The following is a 24257-nucleotide window of genomic DNA, read 5'->3' as shown; positions in this document are numbered from 1 at the left end:
CCAACAGTGACAGCAAAAGAGTATTTTCTCTAGTGAGGAAAAATAAGACAGACTTTTGGGCCTCCTTAGCTGCAGAAAATTTGTCAGCAATTTTAGTCACCAAGATCAACCAGCAGGCAAGAAGTCTGAACTGTTTAGAAGACAAATTTACGATCAAGCAGTTGAGGAAGTCTGCCACAGTATCATGTCCTGATAAATAAATATTTCTGCATATATGCAGGGTTTTAGTCTTATATTGCGAACTTAATATAGTGTAGTTTTGACAGAGTGGATGGAGTTATTGTCATGGTATTTAACACTAATTCATGTCCAAATTCATGACTTTTTATCCCTGTTTTCACTAATTGTGAGCCTGGAAGGTTGGCAGATATGCATTTTCCAGGATAGAACGGCATCTTTTGCTGGTGGGACTTTTATTTTTACCAAATTGGCAGTCCTGGACTCCTAGTTTTAAAATCCTAGCAAGACCTCTTAGGTTGCTGACAACAATAATTACTTTGATCAAGTCTCATGGGAGAGAAAGAAAAATTGAAACTTCTGTTTAATCCGATCTTTATTAACTCAAAAGCCATCTACTAACCTTTACTTTACAGAAGAATAGTTCAGTATCTTTTAATGTTCATTTCTCTAAAAAAACAAATAGTTGCTATACAATTCAACACTTTATTTCAAAGCTTAGCCAGTGATATCCAATTGAATATGGTTTTAAATAATAACAGTTCCCCTTAAAAAACATAAGTCTGTAATTATGACACATTAGCTCTTCCTAGGTGGTATCCAGCTTTCTATTTTTGGCTTTGTTGTGCTGTATGGGACATACTCCTGGGGTGTTGCAGACATATTTTCTGTATGTGGCTCTATCCAATCCCTTGCGACTGGTGGCACTTTGGTAGGTGGATCATCGGTAGAGTAATGTAACCATCGATGCCTACAAGATAAGGGCATATCATGAGTCAATATTTTAACAAAATGTACACTGAATTTGCATAGAAGTGATTCCATTTAGCAAGTGTCCACAACAAGCTGCAACATGTATAAAATTATGTCAGCCAATCAGATGCAAATTACCTCATTAACATGTGTGGATCTTGCTCTTTATCGAACCTATCTGATCCTATCGATAGAAGCCCACATTTAAAGTTTGATCAAAACCAGATCAGAAATGCAGCCTCCATAGGGATATCAGGCTCATCCAATCTGATGCTAGATCACCTCATTAATATGCAAGATTCTTGATCATCAAACCAATAATTCCAAGATCTTAATGATGTAAGCAAATTTTTCAAGTCTGATCAAAAGTCATACAAGAAACATGACTACAGAGTGGAATCAAATTTGGCAGATTAAATGCCAGATTATCTGATTAATATCCGTGGATCTTGCTCATTATTGAACCCATTGAGATTTTGATAATATAAACTTGTAATCCAAGTTTTATTTAAATTTGGTCAGAAATATGTATTCTAGAGTGGTAACAAGCAATTCTTTACATATCGACAAACACTGCACAGATTCACAATTGAAAACACATGATGTATGATGGATGCAGAGCCATGCCATAAGCTCACTGGGCCCTATCACTGCGAATACTCAACAAAATGATCTTCAATTTTTAATTGAATAGCAGAAATAACTTACCCATAGCTATTGTTTAGCATTCTTTTTCATGCACAAAAACTGCACTATCTAAATGATGAGCATACATCCTGATCATATGTGTGCCAACTTCACCAGAGAAAATTTGCTTGTGGCAGTGATTTTTTAATCACAATTGTGGCCTGGCCTCAACAATAATTTATCTCTAATGGTGTTACATTATCAGTTCCATTTTTTTCCAAATTTTTACATGGGAACCTATTATCTCCAGGTTTCTTTCCTTCAGGAACTTCATGTACACCTGCTGGGATCGGATACACTTATTATCTAAATCGTTTTACATCTAGGGATAATTAAACTTGCTAACTATATGCTGTGTGTTTTTCAGTCTAGATTAACAGTGCAGGAATCGTTTATGGTATCTATATTAAATATCTGTTTCAACGCAATAAATTTTTTCACACTGCTGTTGTATATATGTATTCTTCCTTTATTCAACGGAAGAAATATATTAAATGCTGAGAACTCTCTTACATGGGAAAAAAAGAACACAGGTGTACTCATTACACAGTAAATACAAACAAGGTGAGTTACACATGACAATATATACATTTTAATTTATTAATTGTGTAAAGAAATATTGTCAACAGTTTGTGGGAAAGTGAGACCACAAGAAGTCTTCGTGGGACACTCATCCAGGCAGTATTTAATTTTCCAAATATACAAGAAAAAAATCATTGTGCATTTTGTAAATCATGGTCTGCATCAAGCTGGAATCTTGCCAACTCCAGCCACACTTCGAGAAAGAAGAATCCTCATTCTCCTTCTTCATCAGAATTTTCTGGCTTCTCTGTCACTGAAAAGGGGTTTTCTGACCAAAATGCCCCCCCCCCCAGCATGTTGCTACCTCCCACTGTTATGGAAATACAGTGACCATATAGCAGCGTGTCGTTGCCTCCCATTGTGGAGGATATTTTTTAGCATTTCACTGCCACCCACTGAGGAGATGCATAGATTATACCATAGCTTGTCACTGCCTCCCTTGGATGAAGAGATGTACCGTTCTTCTCATACAGTGACCATGTAGCAGCCATTGCTACCTCCTGGGCCTACCTTAATCAGTACATCCTTGAAGGACACCATAATGGCAGCATTTTGCTCTTCTACCCCTACTCATTATCACAACAAGGTGCAGGCATTTTCTTCTCTGGGTCCCATTGTTACGATACAACATGTGGCCCTGAGAAACACCAACATCCCATAATAGGAACCTCTCCACCAATGGTGAGTACTTTCCATTTTTTTTTTTTTTTTTTAAAATCAGTTTAACAGAGCGTCATCCAACCCTCCTACTGACAAATTCAGCTAAACAAGAGCTTTTGGTAAGCTACTGCTGTTATTAAAATGTAGATTTTAATTATGCAATAATTATCCATATCTACTGTCAAATACCCTCCTCCCACCCCCTCTGATATCCTGATGTAATAGTTGTCTGAAAAAGATGAACCATCTGTGCTTGTTCTGCACATGACATACCAAAGACAAGGTGACTTGCATGAGGATTTGCATCATACTGACAATTCTTCACTATAAAGTAGTATGTATGCACATCAAACGGATAGTTCATTTATTTTTCAGAACGAAAAAGAATGCTAAACAATAGCTATGGTTAAGTATTGCATAATTAAAATTAAAAAACTACATGTGAACACAAAACCATATTACAACAGAAAACCTACCTAAACCAGAAAAAGAAGGGATATGACATCGATTTTGTCTTGTTTTACAGATAAAGCAAGCATAAACAGTTTGGATAAGTATTACAATAATGGTAATGGGACTTGCAACTTTGAAGAGTAAGCTGTGTTATATTGAAGTCTGATAGTACTCTGATCTTGCTAGGCCTCTCTCAAGAGAAGTTGCACTTGTAAGAAGGCCTCCTGGACAACATAAAAATTACCTATTTTAACTATGTTCTTTATACATGGTTCTCAAACTTTTCATAATATAAATTTCCAGGTTTTTTCCAAGGATGAAATTAATTTTTTCAAGGTTAGCATATGACCGTTACTGAATGGAATTAAAAAACATTTTGGATTCTAAAATATGCATTTTCCGAATCTGAAGATGTTTCTCTTTCAAGACTTTCCAACATATGTCAGAAAATATAATCATGTACAAAACCACAAAATGAGTCACATGAAACAAATTTGTCTATATTCCTATAAATTGGCATTTAAAGCCATTTCAATGTACAAAATACACATTCTAACTTTGCTGACCTGCATTATGTTGCTTGATGGAAACAACATAATGAGCATAAATTATTTGGTTTCCTTTCAAACTTTTAATTCCAAAGAATTCTAGAGCAATATATAAGCATGTCATACAAAGTAAACATTTCCTATCACAGTATGAGAAAAAAAACAATAATGCAAAGTACTAGATTCTTATCTTGTAACGAAAGAAAGTTTAACCCTGAATTTATGTGCTAATAAAATCTCGAACAAGATTTTTCAAACCAATCGAAACTCCTTAAGACAATTTCGTTAAAAATTCCATCATTTAAAGACATTTACAAAAGGGTTGATTTAAATTTTGACAAAAGACCTTCAAAATTATATATTGTTGTATAAACAAGGAAGGAATTTTCGGTAAAATCATCTTGTCTTCTTGTAGTTCCATAAACCAGTCCCAAAACCTGTATTGATACAATGTACATGGGATCTTATCGTTTCTTAATCTATAATAAAAGGGATGACAATTTCCCATTTCACCTGCATTCTATTCAAGATCTGAAACCAATGCTTCAAGCTACATGTCACTGTAATAGATTTGCAACAAAGTTCAGCTAAGAGATTCAAAACTGTTTCTGATCCGAGTTTCCTCCAAATATTGGTCATTTAGGATGGAGTGTGGGTTCAAAGCAATTACATATTTAAAAAAATTGGAATCTGCCACCACCGTGAGATAGCTTACCAGGTGACCTAGCAAATTTAAACTATGTTATATCAACTTTTACCTGCATGAAATCGATAGGAAAATTATTTATTTTCTCAAAAACGGTAAGTATTGTAATCATTATGTCTTTAATCTGCTGAAAGACTAGACAAAACTCAGCATAGATGAAACCTGACCCGGTACTCGCCATTTGCATTAATAGTCACATGACTTCACAACTATCAAACAATGACATCAGAAGTCTAATAGTCATACGATATCAACAATAAACTCCTTTTTAATGTCGTACAAAATTTCAATTATATTAAATGAAAGTCTGATACCTTTTGTAAAAACCAGAAAGAATATATAATTCTCACATATTTATTTCGAGAAATCTTGGCCAGTATGATTCATCAAGCAGAGTAGTCTAGTTCCCTGCTTCATATGCTCCCTGCGTGAGATCGCACATGTCAACGTGGTAGTGACATGATACAAAAAAGCTCCGGAAGTTGGTCTTGGAATAAATATAGAGAATTTTGTGCTCTTTAATTTTTTTGTATTTTTATTACAACCAGTATACGACTTTCATTTTTAAAAAAATTCTACAACATTTGAAAATGACGGTTGTGAGATTATGTGTGCTCGTGCAACTAGCAATCGAAATCGCTAGTACTAGCTCAAATTTCATCAATGCATTAGTTGTATCGTCTTTCAGCAGATTAAAGACAATGTTTTAATATTCACAATTTCTGAGAAAATATATAATTTTCAAATCAATTTCATGCAGGTTTAACTCGATTTAACAACGTTAAAGTTTGCTAGCCCATCCGCAAAGTGGCTATACTTTAACGCCACCATGTTGGCTTCTTCTGATGCTAGACTGGTTTTCAAACCTTCCATATAAAAAAATATGCTGAGCAGTTTTAAAGATATGGCAGATCAGTTATGAAAGACTACATAATGGATACAATTATGTCACCAAGTCACATCCAGTGTATCACAGATGCACTGGTCTACTAACTTTCTGTTGCCATAAACTTCATTCTGGAACTACTAAAAAATCACACAAGAATAATGTTGAACTATATAGTAAATAATGAAAATGTATTCAGATTATGCAGATACACAAGGAAATAAGGCTGTGAGATTTGAGCAACCTACTTTGAAAACCTACAGCTTATCTATAAATAATATGTAAAGCAAATTCAACATTTTATCAAGATATACTGAGATGTTGTTGAGAAGTGTACTTTTTAATATGAAACTGAATTATATTTCAAAATTACATCCAAAGGTTCAAGTCACTTTCAACTTACTGTCATCCTGTCACATGATCAGAATGCACTAAACATAATTTTTATGGACAATTGCTGCTTTTATAGGTGAAGAATATTCAAACATAATGCAATCCTGTGCATTGGGAAAGGTGTTGACCTTAGAAAAGAAATAATGAAATTAAAATTTTAAAAGTGCACAACTTTGGTAAATGCAAAATTTTCAATACATTTTACATTTAATAAATTCACAACCAGTTTCTTTTCCTTTATGAGCCTTTCAAAGAGTCAAAGACACTCACCACTCAGCTGGAATCTGACTTGCATCATAATCCATGTTCACTTTATCTGCATACTGAACCCATCTGCTCCGACCTGACAAACAAAACAGTTCATCACATTGTGTCCATGTATAATCACTACAGTGATTATGAGAATCATAAAAGTGGACTGCCTTATGTCAGGTTGCCCTATAAAGAGGTGTTTTATACATCGTGTTACTATTAAATAATGAAATGGGATCCATGACCATTCCAGCATTATATTAAGGGACCACCTTGTACTCGGGTGCCTTATAGTAAGGGAGTACTGTATAATGTGAATACAACTGAACAGAATGGACAATGCAGATTTACTGAACTACTTAATGGGACAGAAGATCAGGGTTTATGTTGCTTGCTAGAAATTACAAGTGCTCACAAAACCATCTGTAGCCTAAAACGAGTATTGGCAACCTTCTAGAACTGCTGTGACAGGTCCACTCAGATGTAGAATGCTGTAGGCCAAGTTATGTTTATCTCTTTAATTTAACTGTTATTTTATTATGTAAAATACAAAACTACAACTCATACCATGTGACTTTCCAAAGTGTCTGGCAAATACAAAACTACAACTCATACCATGTGACTTTCCAAACTGTCTGGCATGCATCTTAGGAATGCTTGTCACAGGCTGTCGATACCTGGCCTCAATTATAACTTTACTTCACAATATGTTAATGTCAGCAAGCCCACCCAGCTGATCAGTGTTATCATTTATGGCAAAGACATTTAAATTTTTAGTTTATAGCAACTGTAAATTTCACAATAATAAAAATGAATTTACTATATGTTATAGCCTATTCTGCCAATAATCAGCTGTATTCAAATCTTTGAAGCATTAATTCTCTTGTAATCCAAGGGTTTAGGGTTCATTATCCACCCAAGCCAGCCTGAGTCAGTTGCCTTGGTCTGTCATTGGGTGAGTAACTTAGCTTCCATTTCCTCAGTATGATATAGCCATTAATGTAGTTAAAGTGCCATTAAAACCGACAAAAGCAAACAACTGACAAGAGTTACATCACTTTGCAAAAGACTGGCAGACAAACAGAATAATTAATCAAATTTTCTCTTTGACTAAGCATATTTCTTCCTCAAATTTTCAAAACGTAAATTAATATTTGCTATTAAAGCTATAAGAATGTTGTTCATATGGTATGCCATAACATGTCTTCAAGAGCAATGCAAATGTTAGATGAAGGGTTTTCATCAAGACATAAGTATGAAGTAATAATTTGAAAGGTTGATGTCAAATTATTGCTTCATACTCAAGACTTGATTAAGATAATGGCAGATTTTGTGTCTATGGAAAAGGAGACAACTCTTGATAAAGTATTAATAAAAAAAATGCAATGGCTTGATGTTAAGAATGCCAGACTTGTGACCAGAATGGTGCCAGGTTTCAAATCTTGCCATAAGATCATCCTGGGTTGGCAACAGTTGTGTGTCCCTGTTTCCAGTTGCTTTGGCACTAAATAACTTTCATGTGTTGCTGTGATATAATATATAAAATCTATCAAGAGAACCCATTAAACTATGTAACTTCAAATTACCTATAATTTTAAAAGAAAGCTTAACTAGAATTAAAGTCTTAGAAAATACTTACCAACAAAGTAATACTTATTTTGGTAGTATTTATTTCCATACTTGTCTTCCCCAACAAAGTCTCCAATCTTAAGCTCATCAGTCCTGAAATTTTTTATAAACTCAAGAGTTAAATAGCTGGACTGCAAAAAATGAAGAGAAAAAAAAAGAAAAATCTTTTATATCATGTATTCCTCAGTATAACAATAATCCATATTGGACCTTATAACTTATAAGTAATGAGAATACTCTGTTACTAATGTTACAGTACACAACTACAAACCATGTGTAGACTATACTGGGTGCAGCTTACCATGTCCGAGAAATGAGTCCACAAACTTAAGGGAAAAAAAGGGTTACAAGATCTTGTGGAAACCTTTGTTTACAATATTTTACCACTTTTTGATGGATGGGAATACGTGAAGCTGAACTTGCAGGATTCTGAGAGGTAGTGCACTTCAATGTTTAATTTACCTCAGCAAAAATTCAAATTGATTACCAGTTGAGTGTTAGCCCCCTTAGGGGTTATCAGGGGAGGTAATGGATAAGAGTTTCTTCCCCTTGTATGGAACAGATGGCGAAAGATCAAATTTGTCATCTTTCTGAGAGGGCTGAATCTTAGCAGTAACAATGTTTTTCTGAATATTATCAGGAAATGTATTCTACGGAGAAGTGGCCAAGCACAAGGTCCATTTGGTAAATGCTCTAAACGTTGGTAAATATACTAAAGAGTGTGTGTGTGTGTGTGTGATTTGGATTTTTAACGTAGCTTTAACAATTTTTTAGTCATATCGCTATGTCTGCAGTGTGGCAGTTTATAGTGATGTTTAGCACTGGGGCATCATGCCGCAGGCATGTAGCATGATGTTCCACTCAGTCACATCATCCTAACACCAGGCCAACCAGTCCTAACACTAACCTCTTAATGCTATGTGCCAAGCGAGGCAGCTGTTAGTACCATTTTTGTAAGTCTTAGGTATGACTCGGCCGGGAATGGAACCCACAACCTCCCGCATCCGAGGTGGACGCTCTAACCACTAGGCCACCGGAGCAGTCAGTATGCTCTAAATGTTGGTAAATATCATACTAAAGAGACAAAATCTTTCATGTTATGATTGATAAGCATAATTATCTACTTATTGTTTTCAAGCAGGTAGGGTTAAATTCAAGGTCAATAAATTATGCTGTCTAGAATGATGTTGTTGTTGTTGTGGGGTTTAATGCCATTTTTCAGTGCACGATAGGCTATACATCGCAGCCAGTATTAATGGTAGAGGAAGAACCAGGGAAAACCCCGGAAAAAACCACTGACCCTCGAGAAGCTACTGGCAAGCTTTCTCACATATCCACATTGGCCAAATCCGAGACTCGAACCTACAGACAGAGGTGAGATGGCAGTGATCCGTAACGGAGAGCGCTTTAGACTACTCGGTCACTCGGGGCCCCTGTCTAGAATGAAAACCTATGCTCCTATTCCATGGTTTGGGCAAAGACCTTGCTTTTGATTTGGTATGCACTCATATCTCCCATCCCAACATAACTTTAAAAATATCTAGCAAAAACTGGGAAAGGCCCAACAAGCTTAGTTCACTTGATAAACCTCAAAAAGCATAACTCCAGGAAAGTATACATGTTGGTCACATCACAGGTAGAAAGACAGCAAGTCAGAAATCCCCGACAGCAAGTCAGAAATCTCGTCAATGGCTGGAGGTGTGTTCCACAGGCTGACTGTCCCATGGGAAAAGCAACATTTTTCAGTTAAAAAACTAGACATTTCTTTCAAGAACATCCTCAAAATCAGGCCACAAGAGAAAAAGAAAAACATCTACACCAACCAAATATCCAGACCACAGACAATTTTAACAAGGTCCTCCAAATGGTGTGGAAGAAAAGGTGATGTCAAGCTTGGCCATGGATGTGAAGATTATTACAACATCCCTGTTCTTTGTGGAAATGCTAGGATAAGACAATTCTTCAAGCAGTTTAGGAAGAGAGGCAACAGCAGAATAAGGCCTCAAAGATAGCTTTTATTTGTCAAGAAAATTCCGCTTAAATAGGTCACAGGTAAAATGTAAAACCTTACTGCACATTTACACAACCACATATCTAGTCTACAAAGTTTCAATATATCATAGTTATTCTAATAGGAAACTCCCTTCCAATAAATGCCCCCCCCCCCAATTCCTACCTTATTGAGGCTTTAAGATCTGTATACATGTATATCCATTATGGTATGTCCAAATAATTAAAACTGTACATGAGTAATCAAACCAACTTCATTTACAATCATTTTCAGTCAAACAGTGATGTACAGTATTAACATCTACACTAACCACATGGTATATCAAGTTTACAAAATTTCAACACAACCTTCCTACCAGTATAGTAGTATAAGAATATAAGCACTGAATTCTCAAAAAAAACCCAACAACTTGCTGACATTTTTTCATATGATTTCCTCAAAAATGGGCCAAAGGGAAAAGGAACCGTATTGCAAATCTGCACCAACCATGAATCTAGCCCACAAAATTTCAATAAAATCCTACTAACCAGTGTATGAGAAGTAATGACGCAAAACCTTCCCAGAACTTTCAAAAATGTTTCCTCAAAATTGGATCATAAGATTTTATTGCACATCTAAGCCAACCATATTGTATATGTAGCCTATGAAGCGTTCAATGGCAACTTCCTCCAAGGTATGGGCTGGATAAGTGATTTTAAAGACATACCCTACGATGTGAATTAACGGATAAACCAAATCAAAGCCCAGATCTAGTGCGCGAGCTGTAATCTGCCCACCTATGCTAATAAAGTTTCAATTTAACCACTAACCAGTGTGGGAAGAGAAGCAGTGGCAAACATTAATCCCAAAATACCCCTTTTATAAAATTTTGTCAAACATTCCCATGATAGTGGGCATGAGGAAAGGTCAAACTTTACTGTACATCTGTGCCAACCACATATATGACCTTCACAGATACAATATGATCCTTCAAACATCATATATGAAGAAGCAATGATAAAATAAATCCCCAAAATATCCTTTCTTAAAACATTTTCAAGAAATGTGCCCAAGAATGGACCAGAGTTTAAAAAAAAAAACAACCTTACTGCACATCTGTGCCATCCATGTCTTGCCTGCAAAACCTAAAGAAACAAAAGAACCTCCAATACCATTGGTGGAGCTGTGAGAAATGAATTCCTAAATACACTATCCATTTTAAACAATTCTGAAATAGACCAGATGAAAGATGTTAAAACCTAGAACATTCGCTATGAGCCTGAACAAATCAATGCAAACCTCAAGAAAAATGATGTACCTTACACAATAAACAATTTCTTTCTGCCAAAAAAAATGCAATTGTCAAGAAAAGTATTTTCTCCCCAAAAGAAGTACGTTTAAATGTTGATATAAACTTTTCACAACAAAGTTTCCTTTTTTGACTACTATCACTGTGGTGGCCCCAACATCGTCAATTGGATCTAAACCACCATAGTGATACTACATTTTGTGATAAAGTGCACCAAAGAAGTTAAGTTTTTGGGTCAACATACAATTTTAATGAAATGTACTTTAATTTGTTCAGCAAGAATACTAATCAAAACAAGTTTTTAATACAGTATGTATGTGTGGTCTGGATACCCTATGATTTGTGCAAAACCCTGTTTCTCAGAAACTACTTACCTGATCAAAATTAGATGAGGAATATAAGCCTGCTATCTCCTGACTGCAGCCCTACTTAAAGCCAAAACTTCATCTTTTCTTGCAAAATGTACATCATATATATAGAAAAAGGGCAGTAACTCTTGCCCATTACCTCCCTTTGCCACTGCTATTTGTCACCAGTTTTAAGCTCAGTAAACTACCAACGAGGATGCTTGCTTAGCATAGTGGTTTTAAGGCTCTTCAAGTAATGTGATTGGTTAAATATTCTCAGAGAAACACAATTTACTCTAAAGTCTGCTTTCTCCTTTGAGTACTTTCCCCGATCACATTAACATTAGGAGAGTAAGTAGCAGGTGTTGGAAATGATGAGCATCCTACCTTTACCTTGGGTTTCCTTCTAGGCAAGAGAGATTGGATTCCCTGTGTGAACAACAACCTGTTCTCCTGCTTAAAGCAACAGAGCCAAAGGTCAACTGATCTGTGACCACTCTTATCAGGTTAAGAATATGGTTACTGAAATATTCTTAGTCAAAATTCATTGGTGAATCCAGTGAAACTAAGAGGCTGTGTTGGTTTAATTAGGTCTTGCGTTCAACTGGGTTGCAGACATAGGACCCACCTGATTCAGACTTTGTCTCTGTGAAGCTAAAACACTCAGATAAAAAACATCAAGAAGGTTGGCTCTATCCAGCCAACAGCTTTTATTATGTCTCAGAAATATTGCATTCCAGTGCAAGGCATGCACATATTGTTTTATTTTCATAAGCTGAAATCATCACGAGGTGAGCCATCAGAGTATGCCATGCATATAAGCCACAAAAACAGGTGATATCCCACTATCATGCTTTTCCCTGGTAGAAAGAATCTTTTGCAGTTGCCACAATTTGTCTCTGTATGCTAAAGGGCATGGACAGGATCTTGCATGGTCACTATTATCTCTAGATGAATGGAAGTGTATGATAAGTTTATGATTTCCCACTGATGTTAGATGGTTCTTGATTACAAGCCTGGTTGTGTTACGAGGATTACGGAACCATCCAATCTGAAATGAAGATAGTCTGAGTTGACTGAAAGGGCATTTATATCACCCTGCAAGCCAAAGCTAAAGCTATTAGGAATCAGGTTTTGTATGATAAAAGCCCTGTTAGGTCCCGGAAAATGATTCAAACTTCTCCAAGTTAAACTATGTTAAGACCCATGACAGATTTCAAACTGAAAACAGGGTGAGGGATTTTGGTACATACAAATAAAAACTGGCTATTAGTTCAGATAGATTTTTATCATGACCAATATCTTCTCTGCCAGTGAATGAAGATAACTGATGCCAGCTTTTCATGTCACAGAGCAAGTCAGCCAGCTGTGAGCTTGAGTCAATCAAAGGACACCGATTCTACACCAGTACATAAAAACATACCACTTTCCGTCATAAATCTTCAGAGTGGATGGCCTTCTTGCTCTCGAGATTCTCTCCATAATCAAAGGTCTGAATTCTTTCTCTTGCAAGGATGTCCTGACAAGAGCAAGGCACGAGGGAGAAGACAGTCCAGGTAGGTGTGAAACAAACGAGACTTGAGAAGATTTAGTTTAGTCTTCCTGGCTAGGTCTATCACTAATTCAAACTGATGACCCTGGACTTGTCCCATCTGAGAGAAGAATTATCTTGCAATTCTGACCATGTATTTTGTGCAATAAGCTTGGTGCTAAGATTGGGGGAAGGGAATAAGCAAAGTCCCATAAACCCTCCCAGCTGATTGACAGAACATCCATGGTCCAAGCTTCTGGGTCCAGGACTAGTGAGACAAAAGTGGGTAGCTTACATATATGGTTCCACCTTGTCACAAACATGTTGATCATCAAAAGCCCCAAAGTGCACAAATACAAAAAAAAACAACAGTAAAGAGACCATTCTGTATGAATAATCTGGCCCTGTCTGAACAGAACATCAGCCAGAACAGTGACTCTGCTTGAAATGTGTCTGAAGAAACAGCCAAACCAGCATCCATGCACAACCTGTGCGATTTAGTGCCCTGTTTGAGGAGGTAAGTCACCATTACAGAGTTGTCTGACATAATCAGGAGTGACTTCCTGCTGAGTCAGTACTTCCAGACCTGAAATAATGTTACGACAGCTTTAATTTCAACAAGGTTTATGTGAAGAGGTCATCCCCTTAGTCTCCATTTGTTGCTGACCATACAGAAGCCTGGCAAGTGGACTCCACAACAACTTGCATTTGTATATATCATTTCCATTTGGGGTTTCTCCAGAGGAATTCCTCTTGTGAGTTAACTGTGGTTGCACCACTGACACAAGAATGATCATACATCATTTGTGGTATTTGCCTTCTGGTTGAGTGGACTGGAAATGGGGTGCCATTGAGTCAGCAACCATCTATAACAAGTGTGCAAAAATGCAACCTTGTGGGATCAGATCTGCTGCCACTATGAGTAACCTGAGGAGTTGCAAGAACTCTCTCACTGAAATCCACATCCTGCTGGAAAAAGACTCTATGACTTTGATGATCTGTATGATGCAGACATGAAGAAGATTAACTCCATATCCAGGTGGACAAAACACTGGGATGGGTAAAGGGCAGATTTTTCCGAGTTCACTAGAAAACCAAGATGATTCAAAATGGATATAAAATCACTTCTGCCCTTTAGGAGAATAGCATTTATCATGTCTCTGAAGAAGATAGCCCAGATATGCTACCATTGCCATAGAGGCTGTCGACAGGGTGACAATGCAATCCATAATTCTGGTGAAGACCAAGAGGCTGACATTTAGACTGAAAGGAAGGGGTTAAAATTTGTCAACTTTGTTGCAGCCAGCAAACAAAAGAAACTTTCACAATACCAGGTGAATAGGGACATAAAAGTAAGACTGAGACTGACTGCATACTTGAACACGAAAAACCTTGCCATCTCCATCTGGAACTTTGGTGGAAGAATGAATTTATCGAGACGACTCAGGCCTATGATTGGCCTGAAGTTGCAAATGACCTTTTTGATAAGGAATGGCCATGAATAGAACCCAGGAGATTGTTGCTTTCATACAATTTTTACCACCAAGAAGTGACTATTTCCTGCTGAAGAATATAGTCCATCTCCCGATCTGATGGCATAATCGTAATAAAGTGAATAAACAAAATCTAAATCCCCTCTGGAATGACTTGAGTCACATATCCATTTTACAGAAATAGGTTGATCCAATGTGACTGGAACTAGAGGAGTCTGGCAACCATTGTTAGGCTGTCCTGGGTGGCAGAGATATTGGGCTTGGGAAGTAGAGAAACTATGTTTCTTAACTCCCCTGTAAGATTGCTTACTAGTCTGATTCTGAGACCTGAATGACCCTTAGGACATAAAAGATCCCTTTTGCCTGGCTCGCCTGTTATCATCTATTGTGGCAGAGATGGCAGGGTTTCTAAATGGGATACAGGTGGATGGGCAGTTCCTGAGCTGCATGCAACAAACTTCTTCAGTTTTTCCCCCAAACAGCAATGGTGAGCCAAATGGAGTAATTGTTAAAGCCAAGGCATAATGCAGTTTTAAAAATGTGGCATGCAAACATGCATCATGATGTATCAAGTCAAGATTGGCACAGGCAGTCAACACATCAGCCATTGTATGGTAAACTGCTCTATTAATGACCTGAGCAGTTTGGGTCATCAACTTCCTTATGTGTTGGTTGGTGAATTTTTCTGTCACTTGGAAAATTGCTAATGAGGCCGGAATTTGCACAGATAATGTGACAGCAACATTTCAAAACAGTTCTGATATGGGAAGATACACATTCATACCCACCTTTTAAAGTGGTGGGGCAGAAATGTTAACTGCCGTTACATTCTTATCCAACGCCAAGAGTTTGGAATGATAGATGGTGGAATGTGTCCGGTACCAGCATGATAAGAACATGGCTGATACCCAGCATTCTCAAAGCAAGGCTCTGGCATTCCCCAGGTCACATATATATTCGGACAGTCAGTCATTATTCCCTTGAGTTTTGATGATTGGAAAAGTTGAAGGAAAGAAGGAGATTCTTCCTCCTCACTGATGTTGACAAAACAGCATGGTTTGAAATCATACATTAACAGAAATAATTGACAAATTAACATGTTCGTTAATACTAAAGTATTCACTAAATAACACCTGTCAAAAAGAGTCCATGAAATAAAGACAGGATGCAAGAGCACTTGAAATTTAAACATGAATCAACAATAGCATGTTGTACCATGAGGTCTAAAATGACCAAGTCCAAAACTCTGATAAATTTCACAAAATATATGACAAATTAAAAAAATAACATATATCAATTGTTTATGAATCAATATTAATCCAAATAAATCCAAAATTTTGAAAGGATGGCTTGAATTTCACTCAAAATATTTGATTTAATGGAAGGTTTATTCGATAACTGTTTACAAGAGCAAAGCTTGAAAATCAGTAACACCTAGTTGTGGCAAGGGGAGGTAATGGGAAAGAGTCACTGCCCACTGTCTATATGACAGAAACAGAAAATAAGAATTTTCATCTTTTAGTAGCACTGGATTCAGAAAGCAGCAGGCTTACATTACTAATGTTAATGGAATCAGGGAATGCAATTAAAGGACAAATGCCATCTGGTTTTAAAGGAACATTCTGACAGTAATAGATAAACAAATCTGACCCTTGCTCTCTACTTATGTTATTCTAGACATCTAGTGACCACTGGAGCTCTAATGTCATGGAAATGAAGGTTGCAAGATTTGGGTAGTAATGTGATCACCAATGCTAATGATGAGTTTGAGGTAAAATTTCATCAACACTGTAGTTTCATCTCATCTGCCATTGGATTAACGATGTAACAAATGTTATACTCACAATTTTTGAGAAAATAAAGCATCTTCCTATTGATTTTTCATGCAGGTATGACTTAGTGTAATGTTATTTAAATTTGCTAGGCTGGCTAGTATGTGGCTACCATGTGTCAACACTGCACGGTGACAGCAAAAATTCCAACATTTTGATAGGCAATTAGCTGTGACCTACATCCAAGGGTCATGCTACCAGATGAAGTGGGTGACTTAAGTCGCCTAAAAAATGTAAACTTCACCTTCTTCTGTTAGTAAATGTCATAACAACTTTGCCCTGTGATTTTTTTTGGAGGAAAATTGAATGACCATATATTTAGAGATGCTCCTTCTCCTTAGCCAAGTGTTATGTTACGGCTCAAGGCTTCACACCATCAAAAAGTTGGTGTTGATATCAACTGTGCTGACAAACAAATTCATGCACATTCAAAGGTATGTGTTTTGATTGCTGATTGACCATTAACCTTTTCCTGAGTGAGTTAGCATCTATCACTGCCTAATTTCCACCAGTGATGATAAATACATATAAACTTGTGTTTCAAACCTTACCATAAACGTACGTAAATAGCAATTTGTGTTTAAAGAATAGAATTGGTAACATGAATATTTTAACTGCCACATGTACATTATTTTCTTCATAAAAATCAGTTTGCAACCGTAAGTGAACAGGACAAAGGGAAATAATGGTGGACATTGTTCTGTATGGGAAGTAGTAGATTGTCTCTTTTCTTAAACCATTGGGCAAATGTATTCAGGAAAATATACAATTTATAAAAGGCAGAGTCTAAATATTACATTACTGAAAATTTAGCTTTACAATGCAATTATGTAGGTCAGAAACATATGGGACACTGCTGTGTTGTGCAATTCTAGAGATGCTATACGTAGTGTGTAGTCAAGGTTGTATTTCGAGTTCAGTCATCTTTGTGAAAATACAAACGAATAAAAAACAGAGAAGCAAATACTATTAAACTAATGCCTAACATTACAACAAGCACATAGACAAATAATAAAACCTTATATTTGCAATCCTATCAATGAACTGTTGTAACGAAGCTATGAAGTGAGTGGTTACATTAAGAAAACCCCTCTTTCTAAAAAAAGATGCACTTGCATGTTGGCTGTGTCGATTCAGTTGAAAAAAAAGGGCTTAGTTCATTCATATACTGACTTTATTTCTTCAGTGTGTTGTCTATGAATAGTTACGGTAAAGTTTTATCGACTGCAATGAAATAGGTCAAACGGTATGATATAAAAGACATGTGCATTGGCTCTCACATACATAGTACAAGGGCTGTTTCAAACAGGCTTAGACATCTTTTTCCACTACCATTATATAGTGAGCTTTTAGAAAGTAAAAAGAAAAATTCTTGATTCAGCATAGTTGATTAAGCATTTGTACTAACTTGCAATTCCAATACTGTAATCTAGTTACTCAGTTACATTTCATTGCAGTGTATAGCTTCTGTTGTTCTCTTTTTTAAGTCATATTGCCAAAATACACTGCATATGAATATGATAGTTTTCAATCATGCATCAAATGTGTTTATAATAAAGATATAACTCAGAAAAGTTCCTACTTGAAAATAAAGTATTGCTTAAAACAAATGTTGTTGTTGTTGTTATTGTTGTGGGGTTTAATGCCATTTTTCAGCACATGATAGGGTATACATGGCAGCCAGTATTAATGGTGGAGGAAGAACCCGGGAAAACCCCGGAAAGAACCACCGACCCACAAGAAGCTACTGGCAAGCTTTCTCACATACCCACATTGGCTGAATCCGAGACTCGAACTAAAACAAATGTTAAATGCAAATATGCATAATGGGAAATAGAGGGCATAATTCAAATAAGAGAATGAAAAAAAAGCACGCATGCACGCATGCAGACACACATTAAAGCTGTACAGATTGATCGGCCATACTCATAATCAGGCCAATTATTGGCACAATCGGTATAATCAGTATCGGCAGAAATAATCAGTGCCGATGTAAACAAATTTCCAAAATATAAATTTAATCATAACATTCATCCTGACATGGCTTGAATTTAACATCAGAATTAAATAGTGGAACTTAAGGAATAAACATTTGATTTGGTGGTTAATTGAAAGACAGAATATTCTTAAAAGTAAATACTTTTTAACACGCTTGCTGTAAACTACCGCTGATTGTCTGCTCACAACAAATTATCAATACCATGCATGCACTCATCCCAATCACAGCAGCCAACCAGCCAATGAGGCCTCGTGTAGCCGATGAACTTCCAGCATACACATTACAGGGATGGTATTAGCTTTCAAAAAGTTGTCGCATAAAAAATCGCCAATCTCAATATTAAGGTGCCAATTTTCAAAAAATGTTGCCAGAATAAGTAGTGAATATTTTTCCATTTTTAATTTTATTTAGATAATGACATTTTAATACTAAAACCCTATGATCATACTTTGCAATGTAAGATAAGTGATGTATAACACGACCTTCGATTTCACACATTCAGGAATTAAATTCCTCCACCCCTTTTTATGGATAGCATCACAAAGTACATCTTTGTCAACCAAGAGTTCAGAAATTTATTTTTGCCATACTTTACATGCTTTGCGTATTAGTGAACTGCTTCCTAAATCCCAGGAATGATCACTAATGCTGTAGATTTTTTCTCGACAAGCAAATTATGATCTCTATAGCGTGTGTTGCTTTGCTCCCATTTCTCCCTGTCCAGGTCTTACTTCTCGCTGTACTGTCCAAAAGAAGTCACTTCTCCCTAAAATTAAAGTCTGGTTTGACCCCTGTACACCTCAGTATAACTGTTCAAATACCAAAAAATGGCATGGCAAGGGTCAAAGGAAACTACACCAAGTTCAAACTGATTCACAGTTGGTGCTTTGCTTCTCTCAAATTCCATAGCCATAATGTTAACTAGTGCTCAAAAATCTGATAGTGAGACACCCAGGGCCTCTTAATTTAGATCAGGCCCATCCTTGAATGAGAATGTTTAATCCATATGCATTATAATTTTTTTGACAAGTTTGTTAACAGCAGCAACATTTCAATGAAGTCGGTTATTACTGCATATATAGAAAGCAATGCGTGATCATTTCAGTTGCTGAAATAGTCAACTGTAATTCATTTTTTAAGCTAATTTAACTATCAGCAAAGCCCCCCCCACAATAATTTCAAACCCTTGTGTTACAGAGTTTTACTTTGCGTGTATGCAATCAAAACAATAAAAAATAAAAGGGTCTATTAATTCTTTGCACATGCTGCAAACAACATGACATACTCAACTCGGTTCTGACCTGGATTCACAGACAAGTTTGAACACCACGACCATCCAGTCCCTAGAGAGTGTAGTGATTAGTACTAATGACACTTGCATTACCTTAAAACCCCTTTGAACCCTATTGAAATTTATATTCAAATTGTGGCTATTGCAACCTTGTGTGACAACATTAAATAGGGGAAATTTTCGGAATGTGGAAATTGGAGTATGAGCTTGTGGAATTGCAGTCAGGGCTTGTGAGTTTATGGATGTCACCTGTCCTGGGTCTGTGCCTAAACACTATTTCTTTGAGATCTGTTAAACTAGCTAATTTCTTGCTTAGTTTTATATTGTTTAGTTTTTTGCTTAGAGAAAATAAAAATTTCCTGCAAAACTGTATGCCGATTAGTTGTTTGCTTTTTAAAAAATAGGAAAATATTGTTGTTTTTTTTTCTATACCTATCTCCCAAAAATAGACATCATTTGTGTATTTTATTTGTTATGAAGACTTAGTTCTGGCGATCCGCAAGACAGGTCAACTAAAAATGACAATTTAAATCTTCTCGTGAAAATGCTCTATTCTGTTTCAAACAATTCTTTAGCTTATTCCATACCTGTATAACTGCAGAAACGATCCTTTTAGGCCTCCATTTGCCCTAATTATTTTTCTCAAAATATTAAACTTCTCAAGATACTTCGACATTTTTCTAAAGTTCCATAACTCTGTTGACCTGTGTTCAGCACTGCGCTTCAAAGACATTTTCAATTCATTGGTGAAAAATTAATAAATATATTTTCGAAAAGTCTGTTAATGATTTTTTTAGCCACAAATGTCAAAAATATTACATAATTTCTTATTATGTACCTTCCAAGTTTCTATTCCATTTCTATTGCATTCCGAATTAAAATACTGGACAAATTCAGTCCGCATATATCTAAAAAACAACATGGCTGCGCCCATTACGTTTTCTCCTGGTGGAGCAGAAGATGATGATTTTGATGAAGATGGTTTCGTATTAGGGAGTGAAAATGTGGGCCAATCCTGCAATAATCTACCAAATAGTAAATTATGGGTATGACAATTTATGATGATGCAGGCTTTCGTTACAGATTTAAATTGTGTGCCATCCCGTCCCTAGTCCTACAATGTAAGACATAGAGCAGTCAAAGTTTCAGGAATATCTCACACACTTGGCAGCCTATATCGACACTCTTCCACTAATTTACGAGTAATTAATATACCTACTGTGCTGTCTTTATTCTGGCGGAGTGAAAATATGACACTAGCAAATGGACGCATTTTCATGTTGGGGGCCCCGAGTGGCCGAGTGGTCTAAAGCGCTCACTGTTACGGATCACTGCCATCTCACCACTGTCTGCGTGGGTTCGAGTCCAAGGCTCGGCTAGCATGGGTACGTGGGAAAGCCTGCCAGTAGCTTCTCGTGGGTGGGTGGTTCTTCCCTGGGTTTTCCTGGGTTCTTCCTCCACCAGTTATACTGGCCGCCATGTATAGCCTATCTTGTGCTGAAAAATGGCGTCAAACCCTAGAACAACAAGAACAACATTTTCGTGTTCCGTTGACATACATTTGAATTTGCTGCAATGCAACGGTAGTCGAGGTATGCCGAAGTAGGTTTATGTGGGGGATATGTTTCTTGAACGAAAAGAAATGTTGCTTACAGTTCCAATAGGCATAATATATATATTTATTCATTTTGTTAATGAATAATATTTCAACTCAACTTGATTTCGGCATTCCTTGCTTTCATTGCATTCCAACCAACTGAAATGTAGGCCATCAAAACTTGAAAACAGGTCCATTTCTTTTGTGAGAATTTTAATTTATTAGAGAAGAGACATCAGGGTAAGTAAAGTCTGACTAAACATTATGACTACTTTGTAGTAGAGCGTCGTTATTTTAGTTGCCAGTTGTGTGAGATCTTCCTGAAAATTTTACTTTCGTTATTATGTTAGTCAATATCAAAACACTACACATCATCATTAGTTAGGCAGATAGACCCTGATGCCGAAACCATAAATATCAGTGTCGAGGTCTTACATGTAGGACTCTTCCGTCCCTGATCCATGTACAGTAAGCCTTTCGTAGCTTTCATTTGATTATTACTAAAGTCATGCAGGTCATGTAGGGATTCAGAATCGACTCTTTCAGTAATGGGTATCCATACATGTCAACCATTATGCTTTTGGCTTAATCATTGCGCTTTTTTCACTAAATTACGCCTTACGCTTAAACATATATGGATTACGCTTTTTCAGTATATCCACCTTCCCAGAATATTAATTGTTTGTTTTCTCGTTTCTATTAACATCCCATTAATCCCACAGACCATATTTTAGAAAATACTGCTTCTACATAACTACAGTATTAAAGTACGCTTGTCCGTGCACTTTCCTAACAGTTTTTATGTTCTATTTATAGCAACTCTCTTATTACCAAGAAACATGCTGGTTTTACTTTCAAACTTTTGACCTCGTATTCTATTTATAGCAGCTGTATGGCTTAGTGAGGAGAGAACAGGCTTTACTTGCAGATTTTTTTCTTCTACATGTAATTTATATTTGGTACAGAACCAGTCTATAGGTATATGGCGCTAAAAAGTATAATTTATTTTAGTTGATGCATGTATGAGAGCAAAAATATCTCCTTTAAAATAATTTCACAGATGGATTAGATAAAGGCAAAAAATAAACAAAACAAAAAATAACAGAATCCTCCAAAGATGAGGACACGAGGGCAGCATCATGTGACGTCTATTGCAGGCCATGTGGAAATAATTTTACTATTTGGCGCTAAAAGTCTTCAGATGTTTTCTAGTCGATGTTTGTGTTAGAGCACATGTTTTCAAAGAATTTCACAGGTGGGTCAGAAAAAGACAACAACAACAAAAAATTGTATCCTACAAAGAGGAATAAATGAATGGCATTCCATTCGCTGGCACAGGGGCTCATATCGTTTCTTAAAATTGACCTGTCATACATGTACTATATAGTACATGACAGGTCAGGTTTAAGCAACGATATGAGTCTCTGTGTTCTAGAGCAGCATCATGCTCATTGCAGTCTGTTCGGAAACAATTTTAATATTGGGCATGGTGGTAAATTTGATGTGGAGAAACACTTGAAAACAAAGAAACACATTAAATTAGCTCGTCTTATGAACTCCAATACTAAGGTAACTTCTTATTTGCAGTAGAACTAAAGTGTAGACATGACTATTATAAATGCAGAGGTGTTGTTTACTGAGTTCTTAATAGAAAGATAATGAAGATCTTGCTATTGGTGCAGAAGCAAGAGAATTCATAGAACACAATTCTACTCTTGCTGTGAAGGTGTTTTATGATAATGTTAGAGATTATTATGCTACAGTCTGTGATTACATGCTCCAGAAATTCCCATATGGAGATGAAGTGCTTTTAAACGCTTCAGTTGCTGATGTAAATGAGAGACAGTCAAAAAGCTTCTAAAGTGTTAGATTCTTTGTCAAGAGATATCCCTTACTATTGCCATCCTTGTCTACCTTGGATCGTCTGGAAGGAGAATTACTGAAGGATCAAGTTGGGATTCTACCTGACAATATACTTAATGCAGATAGAGTTGATGTGCAGTTTGCACCTTATTTCCCAGCTAAAAGACACAATCACTGGAAGATATAAATGACCTCTTCTTTGTCAGGTTATGAAAGGAATATTGGTTCTTACCATTCTAATGCAGACTGTGAGAGATTGTTCAGTATTGTTAACAAAAATAAAATTGAATTCAGATCGAGGCTCAGTAACCCAGTACAGTGTGACCCCGCTATAACGTGGTAGTTGGGAGCCATAAAACCTGACCGCATTATATACTGAGCCGTGTTATATGCAACCAAGTCAGTTAGCTGAAGAAAATGTGTGTGTGTGTGTGTGGGTAATAAATGCAGCGGTAAAATACATGCTTCATCGGCACAGTTACCATCTTGAATTGATGCATATTAAATGAGAAATACACCTGTAGTGAAAACAGAAGGCATATATAATATTTTACTTTATTTAGAGAACCATGAATTGGTACATATACGTGAATCCTGTTTATATATAAATGTCTAATGTATAGCATGACTAGAGTATCAACACTGTGTACTCACCTGCGAACCTCATCATATACATTGAATCCACAATACAAGTGATTCCATGAAAATATCCACACACAGCTTTAAAATATTCATTAATTTTGTAACATGTCATATTGGTCTGAATTCAGTGGAAAAACATAGCACAATCACGTAACGAATGACGAAGCACATTTGTTTTAAAGTACGTTCCAAATTGGTAAAAGTTGGTTTGCGTTTTAAGCCATAAACTTTTTCCCTACAAAAGGAAACTTTCACAGCACAGTTAATGTGTTCTAGTCACATTGCCAATGCAAAAATCCATCAGATTCCATCACTTTTATTTAAGTTTGGTACTGACTTCAACTGAAGAAAAGTTCTTTGCTGTTATTGAAAGATTGTAGTCGGCTTTCTTTGATGAAGGGTGCATGCGCTATTGAAGTCACCACTAAAGAACAGCTTTGGAGAACCAAAGGAATGCCCATTTCTTATTGTGATGGCAACATCAAAAAATTGTATTGCATGACTGAGACTGGTATTTTTTCCATTTGCTGAGTACATTTTCATAACAGTCAGTGCTTCAAAAGTAATATGTTTCCTTTGAAATTTCAGCAAACTATTTTATCTGGATACAGTTTTAAAAAGGAATTGGCCATCGTTT

General features: G+C 36.4%; 2 protein-coding genes across 3 annotated transcripts in view; one reads left to right on the top strand and one right to left on the bottom strand.

The window, feature by feature from the left end:
• Positions 1 to 535: 535 nt before the first annotated feature.
• On the bottom strand, positions 536 to 20262 carry LOC149788921 (NADH dehydrogenase [ubiquinone] 1 alpha subcomplex subunit 12-like). Its single transcript, XM_089975060.1, has 4 exons — positions 20106 to 20262; positions 7737 to 7819; positions 6116 to 6188; positions 536 to 928 (listed from the first exon to the last, which is right to left on the bottom strand). Exons 1-4 carry the CDS (start codon positions 20249 to 20251, stop codon positions 757 to 759), a joined length of 474 nt encoding a protein of 157 aa, XP_089831186.1. The 5' UTR covers positions 20252 to 20262; the 3' UTR covers positions 536 to 756.
• Positions 20263 to 20433: 171 nt separating this feature from the next.
• Positions 20434 to 24257, top strand: part of LOC149788920 (ankyrin repeat, SAM and basic leucine zipper domain-containing protein 1-like) — a 45993-nt gene continuing 42169 nt past the window's right edge. For both annotated transcript variants that reach the window (XR_016424277.1, XM_089975058.1), the window contains exon 1: positions 20434 to 20564. Coding sequence is in view for 1 of the 2 variants with exons in the window: in XM_089975058.1 (XP_089831184.1) it covers positions 20439 to 20564 (126 nt within the window). In the remaining variant the exon portion in view is untranslated. The remainder of the gene's footprint in view (positions 20565 to 24257) is intronic.

The sequence above is a fragment of the Sinohyriopsis cumingii genome, chromosome 11 (genome assembly GCF_028554795.1).
Source record: "Sinohyriopsis cumingii isolate HCF-2022 chromosome 11, ASM2855479v2, whole genome shotgun sequence".
Taxonomy (NCBI): domain Eukaryota; kingdom Metazoa; phylum Mollusca; class Bivalvia; order Unionida; family Unionidae; genus Sinohyriopsis; species Sinohyriopsis cumingii.
Note: the sequence above shows the minus strand (reverse complement) of the source record. Positions and strands in the feature narration are given on the sequence as shown.

Coding starts and splice junctions, on each gene's coding strand:
- LOC149788921 (XM_089975060.1), bottom strand. CDS start 20,251: ATGTCTTTGAAGCGCAGTGCTGAACACAGGTCAACAGAGTTATGGAAC. Junction 6,189..7,736: donor AAATAAGTATTACTTTGTTG/GTAAGTATTTTC, acceptor TTTGTTTGTCAG/GTCGGAGCAGATGGGTTCAG. Junction 929..6,115: donor AGTCAGATTCCAGCTGAGTG/GTGAGTGTCTTT, acceptor CTTATCTTGTAG/GCATCGATGGTTACATTACT.